This window comes from Ambystoma mexicanum, chromosome 8 (genome assembly GCF_040938575.1).
Source record: "Ambystoma mexicanum isolate Mex_15411 chromosome 8, UKY_AmexF1_1, whole genome shotgun sequence".
NCBI lineage: Eukaryota > Metazoa > Chordata > Amphibia > Caudata > Ambystomatidae > Ambystoma > Ambystoma mexicanum.
Window position 1 is genome coordinate 1,219,408,160 of NC_090929.1, and position 24,290 is coordinate 1,219,432,449.

The 24,290-nt window shown below is 50.4% G+C and overlaps 1 protein-coding gene across 3 annotated transcripts in view; it reads right to left on the reverse strand.

The window, feature by feature from the left end:
• Positions 1–24,290, reverse strand: part of KIF20B (kinesin family member 20B) — a 2,369,321-nt gene that overhangs the window by 1,629,027 nt on the left and 716,004 nt on the right. For all 3 annotated transcript variants that reach the window (XM_069611316.1, XM_069611317.1, XM_069611318.1), the window contains exon 9: positions 23,619–23,730. In XM_069611316.1, coding sequence (XP_069467417.1) covers positions 23,619–23,730 — 112 coding nt within the window. The remainder of the gene's footprint in view (positions 1–23,618; positions 23,731–24,290) is intronic.

Genomic DNA, 24,290 nt, shown 5'->3' on the forward strand with positions numbered 1-24,290 from the left:
GCCACAATTTTCCTTCGAGACCATTGGTCTAATCAGTCGAATGTAGGCCTTTAGAAGGCTCACACGCGGGACACAGGCCTCCAACTTTTATTATAGGCCTGAACCGCACACTTTTTGTTGTTAACATGGCTGAGCAACCAGGCTTATTTTAGGACGGAGACAGGGCTATATGATATGGCATTTATAACGTGCTTATACACAAGTGTTTGAAGGTGCGACGAGGCAAGAGAGGGGAACATAGGGAAGACAGACAAAGATCTTACTAGGCCAGGTGGCACAGATTGCGCAAGTGCTGGGGGGAAAGTAGAAAAGTGTGAAGGGGAGGCAAAGTGCAGTACATAGGATAAACAGTAAATAAGTCAGATCAGAACAATAAATAAAGTGCGGCCAGCTGGTGGGAGGTGCAAGGGTAAGTGCAGACGTCGGGTGTCAAGTGCTGGTAAGGGCGCTGTAGGGATACAGAAACAGCCCCAGAGTGCAAGGGTTGCCAGGGGGGGGGGGGGGCAGTGCAGTTGTGCAACTGGCAGGGAGGGACCAGGGCCCAAGAACAGAGGGTAGCCAGGTGACCAGTGCAGTTTCAGTCACAGCCAGGAGTTAGGCAGGGGCGAGGAGAAGAGAAAGCAGAAGCAAAGGGGAAGGTCTTAAGGTGCTTCTGGAACTGGAGATGATTCTCCTCAATTTTCAGAGGCAGGGAGGCTGTTCCAGAGGGAGACCCAGGTCGGAGAAAGATCCACCACCAACTCGTTGCTTGGAGAAACGACTGACCCTGGGAGAGCTGGAGGTGGATGAGCAAAGAGCTTGAGACGGAAGATATTCAGGAAGAGAGTTGAAGGTATTGATGCCCCAGAAGGCCTTGTGGACAATGCAGAGGATTTTTTAACTTAATCCTCACAGCCACTAGGAGCCAGTGCAGAGATTTCGGCCCTGGAGAGATACAGTCCATTAGCTTGAGGAAAGGGACAAGTCTTGCAGTCCTGTTTTGGATGAGTTGCAGAGGGTGGAGAGTAGAGGCAGGCAGATTTAGAAAGAGGCTGCTGCAGTAATCCAGCCTAGAGAACCGGAGCTCTGGAGACAGTGAGCTTCTGGGGGGGAAGGATAGGAAAGGAAGAATACCTCTGAGGAGGTGCAGCTGGTAGTGGGACTTCTTAGAGATGTCAGAGCTGTGACGAGAGAAGGAGTGTGGAGTGTGGAGTCGAAGATGACCGAGGTTTTTAGTCTTACAGATGCGAGAATGAAGAGGGCCAGAAAGTGCCAGGAAAGGAAGGAGCGGGTGTGCTGAGGAGGAGAATCTCGGTCTTACTGGCATTGAGGCAGAGATCATCGACGGCAAACCAATCCTGGATAGCAGACAGACAGAGTTGAGAGAAGCAGAGGAGGTGGCTGAAGGGAGCCAGAAAATGAGCTGAGTGTCATCCGCATAACACTTAAAGTTGGGACAGAGAGCGGCAATGCGGTGGGCAAGAAGTGTCAGGTATTGTTTGAACAGTCGGGGAGAGGCTAGACCCCTGGGGATCACCACAGGTAGAGAGAGCGGAGAGGAAGGACCCAAGTTGGACCAGGGAGGGTCGATCGGAGAGGAAAGAAGTCTGCCAAGCCAGGGCCTGATCGGTGATACCCAGGTTATCACAGAGACAGTTGAGCAGGATGGCATGGTTGACCGTATCAAAGACAGAAAAGATATCAAGATGATGACACAGGGGGTGTTGGAATCAAGGTTAGAGAGCAGGCTGAAGGAAGGTACAACAATCTTAGAGCATACACATAGGCCAAAGTAACACTGACACACTAAATGTTATGTAGAGATAACGGTTTAATGTATGCATACACTGTGGGAAAGGTGATTCTTCAGAGAGGTAAGTACTATAAGACAATGAGTAACTTTAGAAAAAAAACAATGCAATATTCACAGTGAGTACACCACTTTTGTAATACTTGTAGAATGGCAGTATGCAATTCAAGGTTAAGTAAAACACTTGTAATAACTTTCAGAATATCTGTTTCAGGTAAGAATAAATGAAAACCAGCATAAAGGAAGAAAATCAGTTTTCAACACTTGTAATACTTTTCTCAGGGGCCTAGCACTTTAGAAGTCCATCCCTATCTAGTTATGAGTGTTTCAGAGTCAGATGTGAGGGCAGAACAGGTGAGGCCCACGCTGCAGAAAGTCAGTTCCAGAGGAAACTTCTGTAACAAGCAAAGCTTTTCTGTTGTAATATGGGTTCAGGGACTTCAGAGAAGGCTCCCTGAAGGCACGCAGGCATTGGGCCTTTGGCGAACATGAATGGGCCAACTTCCAAACACACGAATCACTACTCCAGCAACACAGGAGCAGTAGAACTATAGGTAGATTCTACCCAGAGTCTCACAGTACCTTATTAGTGAATAGGATGATGCAGCAGGATGCCCTCTGTGAAGCAGCAGCAATCGTGGTCACCAAATTCTGGGTCGTGGTGACACAAGAAGGGATACTGGAATGGCTCTTGCAGCAGTGGAGTGGAGGGATGTCCAGCAAAGGATTCTTTGTCCGATTTTGGCACCCTTTTCAAAGCACCAGTGAAGAACAGTTATTGCCCAGTCGATTCGCCTTGCATTCTCAGTCCAGCACACTAGTAAGGGGACTTCAATGAGTGGAATCTTGCCTCTGGAGATCCAGAAGGAATCCACCGAATTTTCGGGAACAGTCCATTATCAGAAGGTGATGCACTGCACAATGGCAACAGGTCTCAGGGTATTGGCGGTTTGTAGCCAGTGAATGTCTCAGCTCGTTCTGGAATGGCCCGTAATGCAGATTATTTTGAGACGGATTGGTCTCACCAGTCCAAGGGAGAGTGTTGTCCTCTTCAGAGAGTTCTATGTGAATAGACCTCTTTTTAAAGGTCTCAAGAGAAAAAGACCTTAAGTCTTTTTCTCTTGAGACTTTTAAAATGTGTTTTTCCTTTTTGCAAAAAAATTTGGGGGGGGTGGGGGGAGGGGGGTTTGCGTACCGCCCCTCCCATTCCCCCCCACCCCCGGTGTCCTCCATTGTTCCTCCCCACCCCAAAACACAAATACACAAGCACATGAACCCACAAACCCCCATCTCAGCCCCAGCCCCACCCCAAACCACCCACACACTTACCCGTTCTCCTGGTCCTGCACTGCCAGTCAGCGCCTGCACGCACTTGTGTGGGGCAGGGGCGCAACAGCTCGATTTATAAAGACTGCTCCGTGGGGTCACGGAGTGTTCTTTCTAAATAGGTCTTTTAGTGAAAAGATCTTTTAAAAAATATCTTCTCTTTGGAATTCTCCCGATGCTTGGAAGTAGGGGGGGTCAAACAGCAGCAGCATCTTTGTTCGTCTTGACGTGGCTGATGGCTGTCTCTCCTATTCTTACTCGTTAATTCTTCCGTTCCAGTGGTCAGCTCTCCTTCAGCCTCATGAGCCATGCCCTTTATGCAGGAACCCAGCCAATCTGCATACCTGTCCCATTCAAACTCTTGGTGGTGGCTGTCCTTTGAGGACACCCGACCTCCCAAGTTGGAACTGGTTCAGGCAGACGCAGCAGAAGACAAATACCAGAAGTGTTTTGTAGTCCTCTCCGGTTCCTGACCTCAGACACTAGCACCTTGGAAACCCGAAGGCAAAAGACAAACAAAGGCCTCCCCCAATCCTGCATGGCAGAAGGACCAGGAAAGGACACGCCATCTTGAATTGGTGAAAAAAAGAACTGTCACTATTTTGGGTCAATGGTGCCCTTTCCCTGTACTACTGCAGCTGTGAGCACAGCCAGAGAGAACAAATTACACAAACGTCAGTAGGATATAACCACTGCCACCAGCCATTCAAATTAGCTTGTCACCAACCAAAAAGTTACACGAGCAGAGAGAAAGTAGATACATTCTAACCCCTAAACACTCCACATGATGTGGGATGTGCTGATCTGACAACAGAAAATTTAGAAAGAATACAAAATAGCTCCCTGTCCTTGGGAACATATGTTCTCACAAGGAAAACCAAATAAAAAGGGAAGCCCAAGGGGCTCCCAGAAACACTGCACAGATCGTGCTGTGTGCTGAAAGTAAATGACAGATGTCACAAACCTTGGAGGAAAGCAGGACTTCAAGAAAAAGGTATAAAAAGAAATACAAAAGGATCCCAAAGATGACATAAAAGAACGTGTGGAAAAAGGAACCCACTTACACAGGAGAAACGACAAAAAAAAATCCATCATACCAGCAAAAAGTGCTGGGGACTCACATGTGAAAGGGATTTCACATAAAAATGAACATCTACTTAACAGAGAATTGAACTCCTTGAGCAAACGCACCTATCTATGTTAGTTTTTGTATAGCGCAAAATCGCCCAAAGGCCTCAGAGCGCTCACATGAACAACAAACAATCACAAAAAACATAGAAAGCAGACAGTAGAGCAGGGTCCATAAATGAGGAATAATGATTACTCGGTACCGCCATCAAACAACCATGTCTTGAGTTGTTTTTTGAATAAGCTGATGGATCCCGGTATTATCGACAGAGGCAGCGAGTGCCAGATCTTGGGGGCCCAAAAACTAAAGTTGATATTACCAACTCTTTTAAGGAGTTGGCGAGGTTGGAGCAAATCTGAATTGCCATTGGAGCGCAGATGTCTCCTCATGGGTGCTTTCTGTATTTTATCCGAGATACACTTAGGAGCCATCCCGGATAAGCATTTGAAAACCATAACAGCACTTTTGAATTTAATTTGTTGTCCGACTGGGAGCCAGTGCAGACGACTCCTCTCAGCCGAGATCTTTGAATATTTGCTTAAGCAATTTAATGCTCTAACGGCTCCATTTTGGATGGTTTGCAGCTTGCTTATGTTTGACTTGGACTTGCCCATCAGCAAGCTGTTGCAATAGTCGAGTTTAGAGTTAACAATGGCGCCAGCTATTATAGCCAGTTTAGGCTTGGATAAATATGGGCGAATTTGCCAAAGAAGATTGGAAAAGAAAGCACAGGTAGATTTGCGATAGGATACGTGTCTTTTGAAGGAGATGAGAATCCATAAAAACAACTAGCGTCTTTACGTGGTCGGAAACCTTAATATTAGGAACAAGTTACTTACCTGTAACTGTTGTTCTCCAGCATGGGTCTGGCATGGATTCACATGCTCATGAATATTCCCCGTTGTCAGGCTGGGAATCCTCGGTAAAGAAAAAACCAGTATCAGTTTCGTTTCTGATCTGTCTTTCGTAGTAATAACCAATCACTGGTCTCTGCGTCATACTGACCACAGCCAATGACTGCCCTCTACCTAAGCACCGCCTCTGGCAGCCATCTTCAGATTTGGAAGCACGTGAAGTGGCAGTATGACCAAGTGAAGAGCCGCAGAGGGGTAGGCGGGAGGGTTCGCATGTGAATCCATGCCAGACCCATGCTGGAGAACAACAGTTACAGGTAAGTAACTTGTTCCTTCTCCAGCATGGGGTCTGGCATGGATTCACATGCTCATGAATAAAGAATACATAGCAGTACACACATGCACAACCACGGGAGGTGGCAAAGGCTCAACATTAAGCATCACATCAACTCAACATTAAGCATCTTACCTCCTCACCAGGCTCACCTCAGGCGAACAGGTTGCGCAGCACTGCTTGGCCGACCCTGGACTCCTCCCTGGAATCCCGGTCGACGCAGTAGAATTTCGTGAAGGTGTGCGTCGACCTCCACGTAGCAGCCCTGCATATGTCCAGCAGGGGCACACCAGATAGGAACGCCGTGGTAGCTGCGATCGCTCTGGTGGAATGGGCTCTCGGACGGCCAGGCAGCGGTCGGTTTGCCAACCGGTGACAGCACATGATACAGCCGGAGAGCCATCTGGAGATGGAAGCCTTCGAGAGAGCCTTCCCCTGATTGACAGGTCCAAAGTTCACAAAGAGTTGTGACGTCTTCCGAAAACCCTTCGTGCGGTCCACGTAGAACTTCAGCGCTCTAGCTACATCCAGCGAGTGCAAAGTCCTCTCAGCCGGCGACGAAGGCGACGGGAAGAACACAGGTAACACCAAGGGTTCGTTGAGATGGAAGTCCGACGGTACCTTGGGCATGAAGGAGGGGTGCGTCCTGAGCACTACCCTCGTGTCGTGGAAAGTCAAGTACGGGGCCTTGCAGGAAAGGGCCTGGATCTCTCCCACTCGTCGTGCGGAGGTGATGGCCACAAGAAAAGCTGTTTTCCACGATAGAAACTTCAACGGGGCCGAGTGCAGAGGCTCGAACGGAGGTCCCATGAGCTTGGTCAGCACCACGTTGAGCTCCCACGCCGGGGCCGGAGCCTTCACCGGCGGGAACGATCTGAACAGTCCCTTCATGAACTCTTTCACCAGACGATGAGACCACAAGGACGTCCGCCCCTTGGTTCTGGTGTATCGGGAGATCGCAGCAAGATGAATCTTGATGGACGCGTGTGCCAGCCCAGCTTTGGCCAGCGTCAGCAGGTACGGCAGTACTTGGGCAGCCGTAATCCGTAGAGGGTTAATCTTCTGTGCGTGGCACCAGACAGAGAACCTCTTCCATTTGTGTCCGTAGCATTTAAGAGTCGAGGACGCCCTGGCCTTTGCAAGAACCTCTCTGCAATCGGCCGGTATGTCGTATCCTCCAAACTCTAGCGCTGCAGGAGCCAGGCCTGCAAGTTCAGCGACTTCGGGTCGTGGTGGAGGATGGCGCCTCCTTCCCTGGAGAGTAGATCCCCGTCCGCCGGCAGCTTGATCGGCGGGGACGCTGACAAGTCCAGAAGGTCCGGGAACCATATCTGCCTCGGCCACGCAGGTGCGACGAGGATCATCCTGCACCGTGACCTCTTGAGCTGGTTGACGAGCCGGATTAGCAGAGGCAAGGGAGGGAACGCGTAGAGGAACAGGCCCTCCCAGGGGAACGAGAAAGCATCGCCCATGCTCCTCGTCTGGGGAAACCTGCTGGCAAACCTCCGGCACTTGGTGTTCGTCGCCGTCGCGAACAGGTCGATCTGGGGTGTGCCCCACCGTCGGAAGAGGCGATCCACCAGATCCTGCCGTAGTTCCCACTCGTGGCACGAGCGCAGCTCCCTGCTGAGTGAGTCGGCGATGGTGTTTTTTATCCCTGCCAGATGAAACGGCACCAGAAAAATCCCTTGGGCGACGGCCCAATGCCACAGGTCCTGCGCCTCCTTGGACAACGCTGGGGACCTGGTTCCGCCCTGTTTCCTGATGTAAAACATGGTGGTGGTGTTGTCGGTGAAGATCCTCACCACCTTGCCCTTGAGGGACGGAAGGAAGGACCTGAGGGCCCAAAACACTGCACGGAGCTCCAGGACGTTGATATGCAGGGACTTCTCCGTCGGGAGCCAGAGTCCCCTTGCGTGCAGATTTTCGGTGTGCGCTCCCCACCCTTCCAGGGAGGCATCCGTGGTCACAGTCTCCTGGTGGGCTGGGGTCTGGAAGTCCATGCCCGCCGTCAGATGCGCGCGGGTGCCCCACCACCGTATCGCTCGTCGGAAACTCTCGTCGAGCTTGATCCTTTCCTCGAAGCTGCACATGGGGATGAGGTAGATGCAGGAAAACATCATCCCGAGGAGGGACTTGATGGACCTCACTTTGGCCGCGTCGGCCACCAACATCCGTTGCACCTTGCCCAAGATGGTCCTGGTCCTCTCCTCCGACGGGGAGGCCAGAAGGGACACTGTGTCGAGCCTCGCTCCCAGAAACAGTGCGACTTGCGCGGGCACCAGGTGGGATTTGGCGTAGTTCACGGAGAATCCCAGGTCCGTGAGGAGTTGGACGGTCCTTGCCGTGTGGACTGCGGCGAGCTCCCTCGTCTTGGCGCGGATGAGCCAGTCGTCCAGGTAGGGGTAGACGTGAATCCCCTCGCGGCGCAGCTGCGCCGCCACCGGTGCGAGGCACTTGGTGAATACCCTGGGTGCCGACCGTAGTCCGAAGGGAAGGGCTTTGAACTGGTAATGACGCCCTTGGACCACGAACCTGAGGAATTTTCGGTGCCCCTTTAGGATGGGAATGTGGAAGTAGGCATCCTCCAAATCCAACGACGATAGGAAGTCTCCTTCCTCCAGTTGGCCCAGGACGTGCTGGAGGGTGACCATCCGGAACTTCTGCGCCTTGATGAACTTGTTCAGCCGTCGCAGGTCTAGGATGGGGCGCCATCCTCCCGTCTTCTTCTTCACGAGGAAGTATCGCGAGTAGACTCCGGAGCCCCGAAGCCTCTTTGGGACGAGTTCGATGGCGCCCTTTCTGAGCATCGCCTTTACCTCCAGGAGAAGTTGAGGGACGTGAAGTTCTTTCCTGGCCACGGGGGGGACGCGCGGGCACCTTCTTTGAAACTCGAGCGCGTGGCCCCGGGCCAGGGCGTCCAGCACCCAACGGTCGGTGGAGATGGACTCCCACACGCTGACGAAGCCCGCCAGCCGGCCTCCCACCGGGGTGCTTCGGTGGGGGCCCGACCCCACGGCCGGTTCAATCCTGCTTGGACGCGGCTTTGCCGCCTTGACCTCCTTGGCGACGACGGCGGGGTCCGCTAGACTTGCCTCGTCCTCTGTAGGCCTCTTGCGACGACGAGCGGGCCGATTGACGGTAGGAAGCGAAACCGCCGCCAGAACCTTTGGAGGCGCCCTTGCCTCCGCCGCTCCGAAAGGGCGTCCGTCGTTGCTGCAGGACTCCAAGGGCCCGGGCCGTCTCAGTATCCGCCTTGATGGCCTGAAGGGAATCGTCCACTGTCTTCCCAAACAGGTTGTTCCCGTCGAAGGGCATGTCCAGGACTCTGGTCTGGACGTCCTGCCGAAAGTCCGTAGCTTTGAGCCATCCACGACGTCGAAGGCAAACGCCGCTGCCCAGCTGGCGGAACCCAGTGTCGGCGATGTCCGTCGCCACGGTGATGGCGTGGTCCGAAGCCACCTCACCTTCCTGCAGGATCTCAAGGGCCTCCGCCCTCTTGTCGTCCGGCAGAAAATCCAGCAGTGGAGCTATCTTGTACCAGAGCTCCCTGTCGTAGCGGGCCACGATAGCCAAGGCGTTGGCCGCTTTAATCGTCGTCGCTGCCGACGAGATGACTCTACGTCCCACAGCATCCAATTTCTTTCCCTCGCCGTCCGGCGGGGAAGTCGATGTGGAGGCCGCACCCCCCCCCCGCTTTCTTCCTGGCTGCCGCGGAGACGACGGAGTCCGGGGTAGGCTGCGCCCGGAGGCATAGGGGGGCCGTGTCCGGGACCCGGTACTTCTTCTCGTACCGGTCTCTTCTAGCTGGCGTCGTGGAAGGGTTCTTGAGGAGGGAAAGGCCCTCATCCCAAATGTCGTCCAACAGAGGCACTGCGAGGACCGTCTTCCTCTTGGCCTCGCGCCGCTGGTAAAGGAAGCCTTCCTTTTTCTTCTCCTCAGGGCAGAGTTGGAAAAGCTCGGAAGCCCTGGAGATCATGGAGTGGAAAGATCCGATCTCGTCGGGCGGAGAAGCCCTGGTGGGAGGCGACGACGGAAAATCCTCGTCGTATGCCTCGTCGTCCGAACCCGTCGCTGCCGTGTCAGTCCCCGTATCATCCCCTCGGGTGGACGGGCAGGAGGGCTGGACGGGGCGCGACGGTTGAAAAGGAGGTGGTGGATGGATCCTTCTTTTCTTGGTAGGGGGAACACCAGAAGGTCCCGGTTCTGGATCCCCCGACGGGAGAGGTTCCTCCGTCGGTAACGGTAGCCTCGTCCTTATCTCGGAGCATAAGGACTGTATGGCCAACAAAATGGCCGCCGAGTTGTCTTGCGGCGCTGGCAGAGGGGAATCCGACGGGCTGGCCTTCTTCCACGCCTAGGCCGTGGCTTAAGACCTCGATCAGCTCCTCTTCTGAGGTTGAGGCCGAATCTACGACGACGCCCTGCCCCCCCTTCTTCCCCACGGAGGGTTTCACGGGGGTCCTATCGATGGGCACAAAGGAAGACTCCCTCCGAGGAGGCAGGGAGATTCTGGGCCCTGAGGTCGCCACCACTGGTGTAGCCACCACAGGCTGAGCCAGGGCCGCCGCGACCGTTTCGATAGAGGGTTTGGTCGGATGGATCAAGGCCTTCACCACCCTAGGTGCGCTCACCGCCTTATCCTTGAGGGAGGGGGCACTGCCACGCTCCTCCTCTGCCTTAGAGCTCGACCGGGGCCTCTCCAGGAGCTTCGCCGGGTGCTCGGCCTTCCTCTTACCCGACCCAGAGCGTTGGCTCGTGGTTGATGGTGCCGGGGAGGGTGCGCCCTGCCTGGCGCCCGTAGAGCCCGACCGTTCGGCGCTCCCGGTGCCAGCGGACTCGCGGTGCTTGGCCTTATGTTGGGCCCCCGTCGCCGGGGCGCCCTCAAAGGTCTTAGAAGACCGCTCGGATTTCTTCTTCTTCTCGCCAGACGGGCTCTTACCCTCCAGCCAGTTGGCGAGACGTTGATGGCGGTCCTTCATTGTCCGTTCCGACATGTTGCCGCAAAACGCACAGTCCTTCTCCACGTGCGTCTTGTCCTCATGAAGGCAGTAAAGGCAGAAAGAGTGTTCGTCCTCCTTGAAGACGTTCTGCAGCTGGCATCCAGGGCAGACCCTGAACAGCTTTCCGGGCGTCGAGCTTCCCTTCTCCTGGGCCATCTCCGAGACCGGGCCTGAGAAGCTTCTCGAGTCCTCCGAAGTGTAGCTCGACGAAATCTTCACCCTTGAGGGGGCACAGATGAATCCGACACGGGTCCCCGTTGATCGGATGTAGGATCGGTGGAGCTTGAGGCTCTTTTGACCGAAGAATCGAAGTTTTTTGTGAAAAAAGCGCGAAAAAAGCACTAACGCTCGAGAGCAATAGCACGAGGATCCCAACACATGAACGTGCGGTAAAAATCTGAAGATGGCTGCCAGAGGCGGTGCTTAGGTAGAGGGCAGTCATTGGCTGTGGTCAGTATGACGCAGAGACCAGTGATTGGTTATTACTACGAAAGACAGATCAGAAACGAAACTGATACTGGTTTTTTCTTTACCGAGGATTCCCAGCCTGACGACGGGGAATATTCATGAGCATGTGAATCCATGCCAGACCCCATGCTGGAGAACTATTATTTCTAAAACTTTGATACTTGTCCTCGAGATTTTCTAATCTCTGTGGGTTACCAATTATCATTAACTCAGTTTTAGCTTCGTTAAGAGCTAGTGTGTTTGATGGCATCCAGATTTGTATGGCTGAAAAGACTTCTCTTACTCTACAAGCATCTTGTTCATAGTCTCCGGAAAGTGTGAACACCAACTGGGTCTCGTCAGCATAGTTCGTAAACCTGACACCTATGGATCGTAGAATATCAGTTTTGAGAAGATATTAAATAGAAGCGGCGACAGGCATGAGCCTTGCGGAACACCACATAATAGTGGGATGATTAAGGATGAGAAATTCCCCTTAACAATTGCTGCAGACCTAGGGCCTAAAAAGGTTTTAAACCAGTCTGCTGCAGACTGGGAGCATCTTCCAACTGTAATAAGCCTTTCGGCAAGAAGTTAATGATTGATCAAATCAAATGCTTAGGAAAGATCCAACAGAAGTAGTAGTGCAGGATTTCCTCTTTCAACAATGGACGCAATATTATTCTGAATATCCAAAAGAGCTGTCTCGGTGCCATGATTAGCCCGAAAGCCAGATTGTTCCTCAGCAAGAATATTGTTACTCTCGACAAAATTCTGATATTGTACATAATCAATCCTATCTATAATCTTTAATAAAAACGTCACATTAGTAATAGGTCTGAGATTACCAGGTATCGAGGGATCAAGATTCTCTTTAATAGAGGGGTGATCCAGGCCTCTTTGATGTTATTAGGTATGCATGATTCATCGAAAGATTGATTGAGAAAGTGAGGCCAAAGTAGCAGAAAAATCCTTGGGAAAGCATCACCCTTGCAGGAAGATGGCTTCAGTTTGTGGATAATATCAAGAACTTCAAGTTCTGATACTCTTAAATGAAAACATTTCCAAAGGAACTTTGAAACCGGAGTCCGGGCTCTCTAATGTAGCAGAGAGATTGGGAAGGGTATTCAACTGTTCTTTGATGGCCTGTTGGTTTTTCTCGGCTTTGCTATTAAAGCCGTCATGAATAGCTTGACACCAGGCATTACTTTGTCTGGTTAATGATTAAAGTATTCTTTAGTTCTTCCAAAATGGAGAAAATGTCCTTAGTATGAGATTTAGCATGATGGATTGTCATTAAAATGGTTAGCTTTGCCGTCAAAAAATTATTTGCTTATAACATTTTACAGCCGGTCTATAACGTGTTAAATTTTCAGAAGACAGAGCTTTCCTCCAGCATCTTTCGGCAGTCCATTTAATACGTCTGGCTATCAGGATGTCTTCAGAGAACCATTTGTTCAGATTAGTAGATTTGTTCGATTTAGCAAGTTTAAGGGGAGCAAGTGTGTCAAATGCTGTGTTAGCTGACCTAAATAATTGAGTAAACTTGTCAAGAGTGGTGTTTCTGCAGAGAGGAATGTTTTTATTAGACGTTACTGGTGCTTGTGTTACACTCAAAATTAACAAGATAATGGTCTCAACAGATACATTCCACTATATCAGAATTATTAGTTTGTAGGTTTTTAGTTATAATCCAGTCCAATATATTGCCACCTTTATGGGTGGAGCGAAGGACCTGTTGTTGGAACCCAATGGATTCTAAAGAAAGCACTAAATCCTGGGAGACTTCATCAAGGGTATTGTTGTAACAATAGTTAAAGTCGCCAAGAATAATAGAAGAGGACCAGTCTTTAGATAAGTTAACTATGATGGCTAGTAATTGTTCTTCAGAGTGGTAACTCTGAGGGGAAGGTATAGCAGTAATATACTAATAGAGGATGAGGGATTTATATTCAATTTTGCCATAAGGCCTTCACAGTTATCAGAATTAGGATAGTTAGTAACGTGCAGTTTCAGGTTTTGTTTAAAAATGATAGCCAACCCCCCCCCCCCTCCCCCCGCCTCTTCCACTATCTCGAATAGTTTGGAAGGTTGAGTAGCCCACAGGGGTAGCAAGAAGCATAGCATGATGTGTGGATTCAGACATCCAAGTCTCAGTGACAAATCCAGTTCCTGCATTTTATCCGCAATTTCTACTGAATGCTTGACAAGAGAGCGAGTATTTAAAAGACAGCATTTTAGTTTCATGGAATTGGTATGTGATGTGAAATCATTTTTGCCTATATTAGTGTTGTCAGTGTTCAATAATTGGAGCACTTCCTCGTCATTAGCTTTGACCACTATTTCATGGTTGGGCTGGTAACTCGGACACCTGGAGATACCAGTCTTCTCAGGACAGGGGGCAGGAGAGTCGGGGTGGGTTGAATGGTACCAACCCCCACAATACCGGACTCACAGTCTTACCATGGACGGTAGTATAATGGAGTTTGGGCAAATATTCCCTCGTATTATCTGCAGGGAGGGTCGTAGATAGGACCGTTGCTGCGGAGGGGAGTGGGGGGAGAGGGGGGTCAACACCCTGTGGAGATCCAGCTGGTTGGTCAACAAAGGATCATGCTGCCAATCATGAAGATTTTATTTTTACATTTTGAAGCATGATGCGCCTCTTACTTCAGAAGAGTATTTCGCCTGTTTAATGGCATCCAGGACTTCTTGCAGACCCATATTTAGGCAGAGTAGACGGCCGTACTTCTCTGTACCTTCTACGGATCGCCCCCGACCGTCCACTGACAGCTGTCGGGTGAATTGACGGTCACTAAAGGACAAGTGCTCTGGGACTTGTAGTTCCTGACACAAATCAGCCTTTTAAAGCCCTGGTATGACAGAAGTGTCTACTAATATATGTTGTGTAGCAACAGCACAGTATACAGAAATGTATAGCAAAAAGCGTTATTAGGGGCAATTTAAAACTATTAATGATTTTTAAAAACGAAGGCAATGAAAGAAAATGTGCGGGTAGGGCACAAAATAACTGGATAAAGGAAAGAGGGAGAGCCGACTGACAGCGCTTCCCGCTAAAAACAGCGCATCATAATGACAGAATGAAGGGAACCTTAGTTAATTGTCCTTCTCAATTCTCCATGAACTACCTTTCAAACCTACCTAATGATTTGCATCATCTCCATTAGGTACCTTGAAACTATCCATAATGTTCACCCAAAGCTGACCAGTAAATCTATCAAATGTTTCAATCCAAATATTACCAAACGTTCGCCTTAAAATCTCAATGTTTATCCAAAATCTACTGGGAGTTTAGGAATTTGAGCAAAGGGTCCCATTGTGTGGAAAGATTCACAGGCGATAAAATTGCAGTTAAAGAAAACACCCCCTATAAGGTAGTCCATATGTACTCTTCTTAAATGGGGACAGAAGACACGCTACAACCTTACATGTTCCAATCTCTAATGCTCCCTGCACATTTCTAGATTTACTTAGATGGCTCACATATTTTCCCAAATTCCCAGACAAGTTCACATTCAGCTGCCAGGACTTAAATTAGGACAGTACAATGCATTGTGGGAAATGTATACATATAAAGCATCATTGTCTCAGGAAGGTTAAAATGTGCAATTCCTGTTGCAAGGCTTCCAGTAAAGGGGAACTGTGCATTGTGTACTATGAAGTGCTGTACAGTACATCCTCTTGTTCCAGGTCTTGGAGTGAACCACCAGATTGCATTGCAGGGGATGTATTGATGGAAAATCCATAATATGCAAACAGATCATAAGTAGAGTAATTTGGGAGATCGAGCATTTGTATCTTGAGCATGCCAAATAACAGATTGATGAAGGCATCATGGGACAAAAAAGTCAACTTTTAAGTACCAACTATTCCACTCGCTGTTTCCCACAAGTACATATCCGAACACATATGCCTGTTAATCCTAGAATTAACTCTGCATTATTGTTTAGACTTATGCCCCTGGACTACTGTTAAGAGAGATTTCCTAAAGTTTACCTGTGGTAAGACTTTATAACGCTATCCCTTTATCCCTTGATGTACACAGAGCCCCAACTTCAAGTAGAAGCCTGTACTACTCAAGGTTTTGGTAGTATGGCAGAGCAGCCAGGCTTATCTTATGAGGGAGATGTGTGGTGTAGGTAAGTACATTGAACTCTGTAAATACATAGGCCCAAAGAAACACACTTGTAGTTCTAGTAAAATCGCTTTTTATAAACACACAGTAAAGTTATATTCAGGTAGGTAAGTACCATTTCATTGGTTTGCACTTATGTTTATTAGTTTGAAATACTTCAAGTGAGTACACCATTAGTTAAGATTAATACAGTTAATTGAACACTGTTCAAAGTTAAGTAAAGATCACTGGTTATAAGAAAACTTTCTGTTGAAGGAATAACAACATTAAGCAACAACAGCAGGACAGTACTTTAAAATACTTGCATTACTTTTCAGAGGCATTAAGGCGTTAATAGTCCATCCCCATTAAAGTACGAGTTCTTCAAAGTCATATTGGAGGTAAAGCAGATAAGGCACAGACGCAGAAAAGGTAAGGTTCTAGAGGAATCTTCAATTACCAGTAAAGGGCTTTTGTTGGTCAAAAATGTTTCAGTGACCTTGGGAAAGGCTCCCCATGGACGCACAAGCGTTAGGCATGAGTGAACAGTATGGCCAAACACCTGAATCAGCACTCCAGCAACAAACGGGTGACCGAATGACAAGGTATGTACTTACCAAGTGTTCCACAGTACCTGAGGCATGATGAAAATGCAGCTATATTATATTCTTTCACAGTGCAGCAGCAGTGGACCCGGTCTCCTGTTGCAAGGCTTCCAGTAAAGGGGAACTATGCAGTATGGATATGACGAAAAGAGGGATTCTTGAAGGGATGTTGCAGCAGCAGTCGAGAGAAAGGACTCCCAGCAAAGGATTCTTTGTGCTCCGTCGGTCTGCAGTTTTGGTGCCTTTTCACAAGACCGGAATGGGCAACGCTTCTCGTCCTATGTACCTCGCTTGCTCACCCATGCACTCTGGTGAGGGGACTTTGACGAGGGGCATCTTACTTCTGCAGGTATGGAAGGAGTCCAACGTTTTGGGAGAGTTCGTTCAAGGAAAGACTATGCACTGCAATCAGGCTCGAGGTCCCAGGGTATTGGTGGTTTGCAGCCCAGGAAGGTTGCAGCACGTCTAGGTATATCATGGATTGAAGATCTTCTTAGGACAGAATAGGTCCACCAGTGCAATGGAGGAGGAAGACCTCTCAGGAGCTTCTCAGTCGATTTGAAAACGGGGTCAGGACAGCAGTGGTACTATGGCAGGCTTCTCCAGTTGTTGGAAGGGGCAAGCGTCTCTCGTATTCTGTTATTCTGTTCCAGTGGTCGACTTGTCTTTTGCTTCAGGATCCTCGCCTTTTATCCAGTAACCCAGCCAATCAACTGACATGCAACATTCACACTTTTGCGGGGCAAGGGGTTAACAGTGGCTGTCCTGACCCAGTTGGAACAAAGAAAAGCAGAGTTTCAAACTCCTCCCCTGCTTCTTGTCCTGTCCAGGATGACAGAAGGGCCAAGAAAGGACAAGCGCACAAGAAATAGCAAAACCTCTTCCATGTATGTCCGTAGCACTTGAGAGTTGAGGACGCCCTGGCCTTTTTGCAAGAACCTCGCTGCAGTCGGCCGGGATGCCGTACCCTCCAAACACTAGTGCTGCAGGAGCCAGGCCTGCAAGTTCAGTGACTCCGGGTTGTGGTGAAGAATGGCGCCTCCTTCTCTGGAGAGAAGGTCTGCGTCCGTCGGCAACTTGACTGGTGGGGACGTTGACAAGTGCAGAATGTCCGGGAACCAGATCTGTCTCGGCCACGCCGGTGCGACGAGGATCATCCTGCACCGGGACCTCTTGAGCTGGTTGATGAGCCGGAGCAGCAACGCCAGCGGAGGGAACGCATAAAGAAATAGGCCGTCCCAGGGGAACGAGAAAGCATCGCCCATGCTCCTCGGCTGGGGGAACCTGCTGGCGAACCTCCGGCACTTGGAATTCGTCGCGAAGAGATCGATTTGGGGTTCGCCCCATCGTCGGAAGAGTCGATCCACTTAATCCTGGCGTAGTTCCCACTAGTGGCACGAGCGCAGCTCCCTGCTCAGTGAGTCGGCGATCGTGTTTTTTATTCCTGCCAGATGAAGAGGCACCAGAAACATCCCTTGGGCAACGGCCCAATGCCACAGATCTTGGGCTTCCTTGGATAGGGCCGGGGACCTGGTTCCGCCCTGCTTCTGGATGTAGAACATCGTGGTGGTGTTGTCGGTGAAGATCCTCACCACCTTGCCCTTTAGGGACGGATGAAAAGACCTGAGGGCACAGAACACTGCGCGGAGCTCCAAGATGTTGATGTGGAGAGACTTCTCCTCCGGGAGCCAAAGGCCTCTCGCTTGAAGATCTCCGGAGTGCGCTCCCCAACCTTCCAGGGACGTGCCCGTCGTCACCGTCACCTGGTGAGCTGGGGTCTGAAAGTCCGTGCCCGCCGACAGATGGGAGCGGGTACCCCACCACCGGATCACCTGACGGAACGTCTCGTTGAGGGATCCTGTCCTCGAAGCTGCCCGTCGACTGGATCCAGCGGGCATCGAGGAACTCCTGTAAGGGTCTCATCCGAAGCCTGCAAAGGCGCACCAGATAAATGCAGGAGGACATCATCCCGAGGAGGGACTTGATGGATCTTACCCTGGCCATGTCCGTGGCCAGCAGATGCTGCACCTTGCTCAGAATGGTCCTGGTCCTTTCCTCCGACGGCGAGGACAGCCGCACTACTGTGTTGAGCTTGGCTCCCAGAAACAGGGCGACTTGCGACGGAACCAGGTGGGATTTTGGAAAGTTGATGGAGAATCCCAGGTTCGTGAGCAGCTGGACGGTCTTCAGTGTGCTCCACGGCGAGCTCCCTTGTCCTTGCCCGGATGAGCCAGTCGTCCAAGTAGGGGTAGACGTGGATCCCCTGTAGGCGCAGCCGCGCCAACACCGGTGCGAGGCACTTGGTGAACACCCTGGGTGCCGACTTCAATCCGAACGGGAGGGCCTTGAACTGGTAGTGCCGCCCTTGGACCACGAACCTGAGGAACTTTTGGTGTCTTTTTAGAATGGGGATGTGGAAGTAGGCATCCTCCAAGTCCAACGACGACAGGAAATCGCCCTCCTCCAGCTGTCCCAGCACATGCTGGAGGATGACCATACGGAACTTCTGTGCCTTGATGTACTTGTTCAGTCGTCGTAGGTCCAGGATGGGGCACCCTCCTCCAGTCTTCTTTTTTACAAGGAAGTACCTTGAGTAAACTCCGGAGCCCCGAAGCCTCTTTGGGACGAGCTCAATGGCACCCTTCTTGAGCATCGCCCTTACTTCCAACAGTAGTTGAGGGACGTGATTTTCCTTCCTGGCCACGGGTGGAACGCGAGGACACTTCTGAAACTCGAGGGCGTGCCCTTGGGCCAGGGCGTCCAGCACCCAACGGTTTGTGGAGATGGACTCCCACACGCTGACGAATCTCGCCAGCCGGCCTCCCACCGGGGTGCTTCGGCGGGGGCCCGACCCCACGGTCGGTTCAATCTTGTTTGGAGGCCGCCTTGCCTCCTTGACCTCCTTGTCGACGACGACGGGCACCACCTGACTTGCTGTGTCCCCTGTAGGCTTCCTGGGACGAAGATCTTGCCGCTTGGCGGTAAGTGGAGGAGCCACTGCCGGATCCCTTGGAGGCACCTTGTCTGCCTCCAGAGCTCCGAAAGGACGGCCGTCGCTGTTGGAGTACTCCCAGTGCCGGGCAGTCTCTGTGTCTGTCTTAATGGCCTGAAGGGACTCATCAACCGCCTTCCCAAACAGGTTCTTCCTGTCGAAGGGCATGGCCAAAACCTTGGTTTGTACGTCCTGGCGGAAATCCGTGGCCTTGAGCCATCGTCGTCGTCTCAAGCAAACGCTGTTGCCCAACTGACGGAAACCGGTGTCGGCGATGTCCGTTGCCACCGTGATGGCGTGGTCCGAAGCAATCTCCCCCTCCTGCAGGATTTCAAGGGCCTCAGCCCTTTTGGCATCGGGGAGGAAGTCTAACAGAGGGGCGATTTTGAACCACAAGCGGGCTACGATAGCCAGGGCGTTGGCCGCCTTAATAGTCTTCGCTGCGGATGAGATGATCCGTCCCATCGTGTCCAACTTCCTGCCCTCGCCGTCTGGCGGGGAAGTTGATGTCAAGGCCGATGCCCCCCCAGCTTTCTTCTTTGCCGCCGCCGAGACGACCGAATCCGGGGTAGGTTGTGCCCGAAGGCACAAGGGGGCAGAGTCGGTGACCCGGTACTACTTCTCGTACTGGTCCCTCTTTGCCGGCGCCGTGGCAGGGTTCTTGAGGAGGGCGAGCACCTCATCCCAGATGTCATCAAGAAGCGGTACGGCGAAGACCGTCGTCCTCTTAGCCTCGCGCCGTTGGTAAAGGAACCCTTCTTTTCTTCTGGGCAGAGCTGAAAAGCTTGGATGCCCTGGAAATCATGGCATGAAAGGATCCAATCTCGTCGGGCGGGGACGCCCGAGCAGGGGGCGACGCGGGACCCGTCCCGTCGTCGCTTCCATCGTCATCTGTACATGTCGTAGCCATGTCCGTGCCTGGATCATCCCCGTGGGTAGTAGACCGGGGGGAAGGCAGAGCAGGCCGCAGAGGTGGGAGAGGTGGCGTAGGATGCGTCCTCCTCCTCTTATGTGGTGGACTCTCCGAAGGTCCTTGCTCCGGTTCCCCCGTCGGGTCTGGCTCAGGTACTTCTGTCGGGGGAAGGGCAACCTTGTCCTTATCTCCGAGCATAAGGACTGAATCGCTGACAAAATGATCACCGTGGTGTCTTGCGGCGACGGAAACTGCGGGCGCGAGGTCTCTTGAGGAGCCTTGTCGGCGACACCGTCGCTCTCGTCGTCGCCCTCGTCGGGATACCTCCCGATGGGTTGGGCCTCTTCCACGACTTCGATGAGCTCTTCTTCAGAGGTCGTGTCCGTATCCATGATGGCCACCAGCCCCTCCCCCACCTTTTCCAACGAGGACTTTGTGGGGGTCTTCTCAATGGGCCTGAAAAACGACTCCCTCCGCGGTGGGAGGGAGACTCTGGGTCCTGAGGGCGCCTCCACTGGTGTAGCCTCCACAGGCTGAGCCAGGGCCGCGGCGACATCCTCAATCAAGGTCTTAGCATGGTGAATTAAGGCCATCATCAACTTCTGGATGCCTGGGGCCTTCACCTTGGGGGGCGGGTCCGAGCCTCGCTCCCCCTCTGCCGGAATCTTCGAGATCGAACGGGGCCTCTCCAGAAGCTTCGCCGGGTTCTCGGACTTCATCTTACCCGAGCCAGAGCGTTGGCTCGTGGTTGATGGCGCCGGGGAGGATGCGCCCTGCCTGGCAGCCAAGGAGCCCGACCTTTCGGCGCACCCGGTGCCCGCAGACTCGCGGTGCTTAGCCTTTTGTTGGGCCCCCGTCGCCGGGGCGCCCTCACAGGACTTAGAAGAACGCTGAGACTTCTTTTTCTTCTTCTCGCCTGACGGGCTCTTCCCTTCCAGCCAGTTGGCGAGACGGAGGTGGCAATCCTTCATGGTCCGCTCCGAGATGTTCCCACAAAACGCACAGTCCTTCTCCTTGTGCGTCTTGTCCTCATGGAGACAGTAGAGGCATAACGAATGCTCGTACTCCTTGAAAACATTCTGAAGCTGGCATCCAGGGCAGGTCCTGAACAGCTTCCCGGGTGTCGAGCTTCCTTTCTCCTGGGCCATGTCCAGGGTAGGCCTCGGAACTTCTGGAATCCTCCAAAAGCGTAACTCGACGAAATGTTCACCCTTGAGGGGCGTAGAAAACTCATCGGATGTAGAAACGGTGGAGCTTAAGGCTCTATTTAACCAAAAACTGAGAAATATCTCCTGAAAAAGCACGAAAACGCAGCAAAAGCTCGAGAGCTGCAGCATGAGGACTCCCAACACTTGAAAGTGCGGTAAAAATCTGAGGATGGCTGCCAGAGGCGGGGCTTAGGGAGAGGGCAGTCATTGGCTGGGGGCAGTATGACCCAGAGACCAGTGATTGGTTACTACTAAGAAAGACAGATCATAAACGAAACTGATACTGATTTTATTTCTATACCGAGGATTCCCGGCCGGACGACGGGGAATATTCATGAGCATGTGAATCCATGCCAGACCCCATGCTGGAAAATGCTGTTTTTCCTGCATCCTTAAGTTCATCGGTCTGTGCTTTTAGATCTATGAGAGCTGTCTCATTACTGTGGTGTGGTCTAAAGCTGAATTGGCGGGCACCAAGGAGGTGGTTGTTCTCTAGGTACTTCTGTATTTGGATGTAAGCCACTTTATCAATGATCTTAAGTAAGAATGGTACGGTAGTGATCAGCCTATAGTTGGTAAAGATTCAGGGGTCCAGTGATTTTTTTTTTCAAGAGGGGCAAGACCCAAGACTCCTTTAGGTTACTGGGAACAGTGACAGAAGTGAATGAGGAGTTAATTTAGTTATGAATAGCGCCAGGTCTTTAGCTGCATCTTTAGTTATCCGGGCAGCTGTCTCCTTGACACCTTGATGGTTTAAGGGAGGGGATGATTTTTTCAATTTCATAGGTAGAGACTGGAGAGATGCAGAAGTAATGTGGGGGTTTGCTGGAGGAAGCTGTGGCTGAGTTATGCTTACCAATGTTAGGTAGGTTAGCTTTTTGATTTGCAATCTTACTTTGGAGGAGGGAAATTCTATTCATTAGGGCGTTCTGGATATTCGTGCACCAAAGTGTGTCCTTCAGACACTCGTCTGTCTGGGGAATGGGTGCTTCCATTTCCATTAGAATGGTGAACAATTCTTTGGTGCTTGATCTGGCTTCATTAATCCTCTCATTATAAGATTCTTGTTTTGTGCACATTATTTCCTTTTTGTAGAAGGTGGATAGGTTGATCAGTTTAGTTTTGTTTTCCTCAGTCGGAGAGAGTTTCCACAGGGTTTCTAGTTTTCTTTTTTGGGTTCGCAAGGATTTTAAGTCGGGGCTGAACCATGCGTTCAGATGAGCTTTAGTTTTGCTTTTCCACATCTTAAGTAGGGCAATAGTGTCTAGTACTTTGGTCAAGGTGGTGTTCTAAGTATTTACTAGGTTATCTGGACTGGTTGAGTCCGGCAGTGAATTTAGAGAGGGCATGATAAGTGGTATAAGCTTATCTGCAGTAATGTTCCTTTTATTCCTCGTTGGGAGGGGAGGTGCTGTTGGGATTACCTTGGAATTAGCTGTATTAGTAGACACGGTAAATGAGAGCAAGAAGTGAGTGGTCCAGATTTGGGGCGTAATAGATGGGATAGATACTGAGCAATTGAGGTCAGCCACCCAGTCAAGAGTTCTTCCTTTGTTATGGGTGGCTTGGGTCATTCTTTGGGTTAGCCCCAGTTCTGTAAGTACATTCGAGATTGCTAGAGCATGATGATCATTAGGATCACTGAAACCTAAGTTGACAACTCAAGCAAGAGAAGTCAGTTTAGTTTTATCAGAAATAATTCTAGGTCTTCTTTAAATGAACCAATCTGACCTGGTGGTCTATATATTAAGTGAATATTAAGGGAGCCTGATTTTGAGATTGGTAATTTAACTTGTAGTTCACAGGAGTTTACATCAGATTAAGGGGCTTTTCTCATAGCTAGGTCAGACTTGGCAATGAGGGCAATGTCTCCGCTTCTAGCGTTAGCTCTGTCTGCTCTTATGATTTCGTAGTTATCTGGAACTGCTAGTAAGAGTGTAGGGCCTGCCGCAGCGTGAAGCCACGACTCAGTTATAGCAAGGAAGTCTAGACTGTCCACTGCGATCAGATCTGCAATTTCTGTGGCGTGCACCACTAAGGCTCTAGCGTTAATTAGTACCCGGCAAGAGCCAAGCAGAATGTAACACGCATTCTGATTGGCTCTTGCAGGGTGGTCACCCAGCAAGGAATGCCTCAGCCGGTATTCCACAGCCATTTTTCCCAGCGGGGGCGTGGCAGCCCCTCAGCCAATGAGGAAGCTCGAAGCAGGGCCATCCCCGCTCCGAGCCTCCCCGCGGTGAGAGGCTCCCTTCGCCCCCCGCCGGGGACTCTTATAAGTCTATTTTTTTAATTCCAAGGCAGTTCTAAGGTGAAGACCTGGAGTGGTAGTTAGGTCTTTTGGTGGTTTAGGTTTTTTTTGCTTTTGTAGCAAGTTTCAGTATGTAAAAGAAAAACAAGAAAGGAATCAAACATTGTTGCTAGTTCTGAAAAATAGCATGCTCTAGGATAGCGGATTGGGCATCTTTTAGCTTCAGCATCTTGCAAAATCCTCAATCCAAAATACAGATAGTCAAATAGAATAGAGCAGGTTCATAGGACGATGGAAAAAGTCACTTGATAGCCAAACACGCTCTTGGGAGCAATCAATAGGAAAGCCAGGTTTTTAAAAGCTGTAAGCCAGAGCTAAATATGAAAAATTGCTGCCTTCAGCGATCAAGGTGAAATGACTTCCATGTCCAAAAGCAGCCTTGGTAAAAAATAAGATGCAAGGGCAAGTCGTTAAGATGTAGCAATCAATGGGAACGTGGCCGCTATATAGGCAACGCATGAAGTCTTCTTAGTCACAAAGCGCTACCTGTTGGTTTAGTAATCCACCAGCAGTCTACAGCTCATATCCACTGGTTGAAAAGATCTAATTTCGTAATAGAAACAAAAACCACTCACCTTCTACTGGAAGAACTATTGAGCTTTGTACTAGCAAAGCTTTGGCACCTTTTGCCCAAATTTAGAAGTTTGTAGGCTTCCTTCGAATCTGAAACCTCAATCCACTGGAGGTCTAGCAAAAAAATAAAAATAAAAAAGAGAAAGCACAAACACATTACACCACATATGATGGTTATACAAGATGTGAAACTGCATTTAAGTGAAGCTGCTGCTCCATGTATAGCATCCTCACCAAGGACAAAGGGAATCACAGGCGCTCTGACAACGCGTCTTAAAGTGAGGAGTTTAGACCAGGTTACATACAACCAAAAATGGACCCCACCAACCATGAACACTGATTCTGGTATCATAAATCATGTAGTAATATAATTAAAATTGATTATAACAACGCTCTGGGGGCTGGCTTGAGACGTATTGCTGGTCCACAAAATATCAGCAACAAAATAATTGCACACAAAATTATCATCCTACAAACCAACCTCCCAACTGGAACCAGTGCATGTTCACGAGATATGAAAAAAGTAATAAACTTCAGCACATTTAAAAAAAAAAAAGTCTTCATGCATAAGGAGCTTCCAGCGCCTTACACAATTATAGCAAAGTAAGCACCAACAGATTAAGAAACATACAAATGTCACAAACAACAAATCGCCTCATAAGCCAAGAGCATTT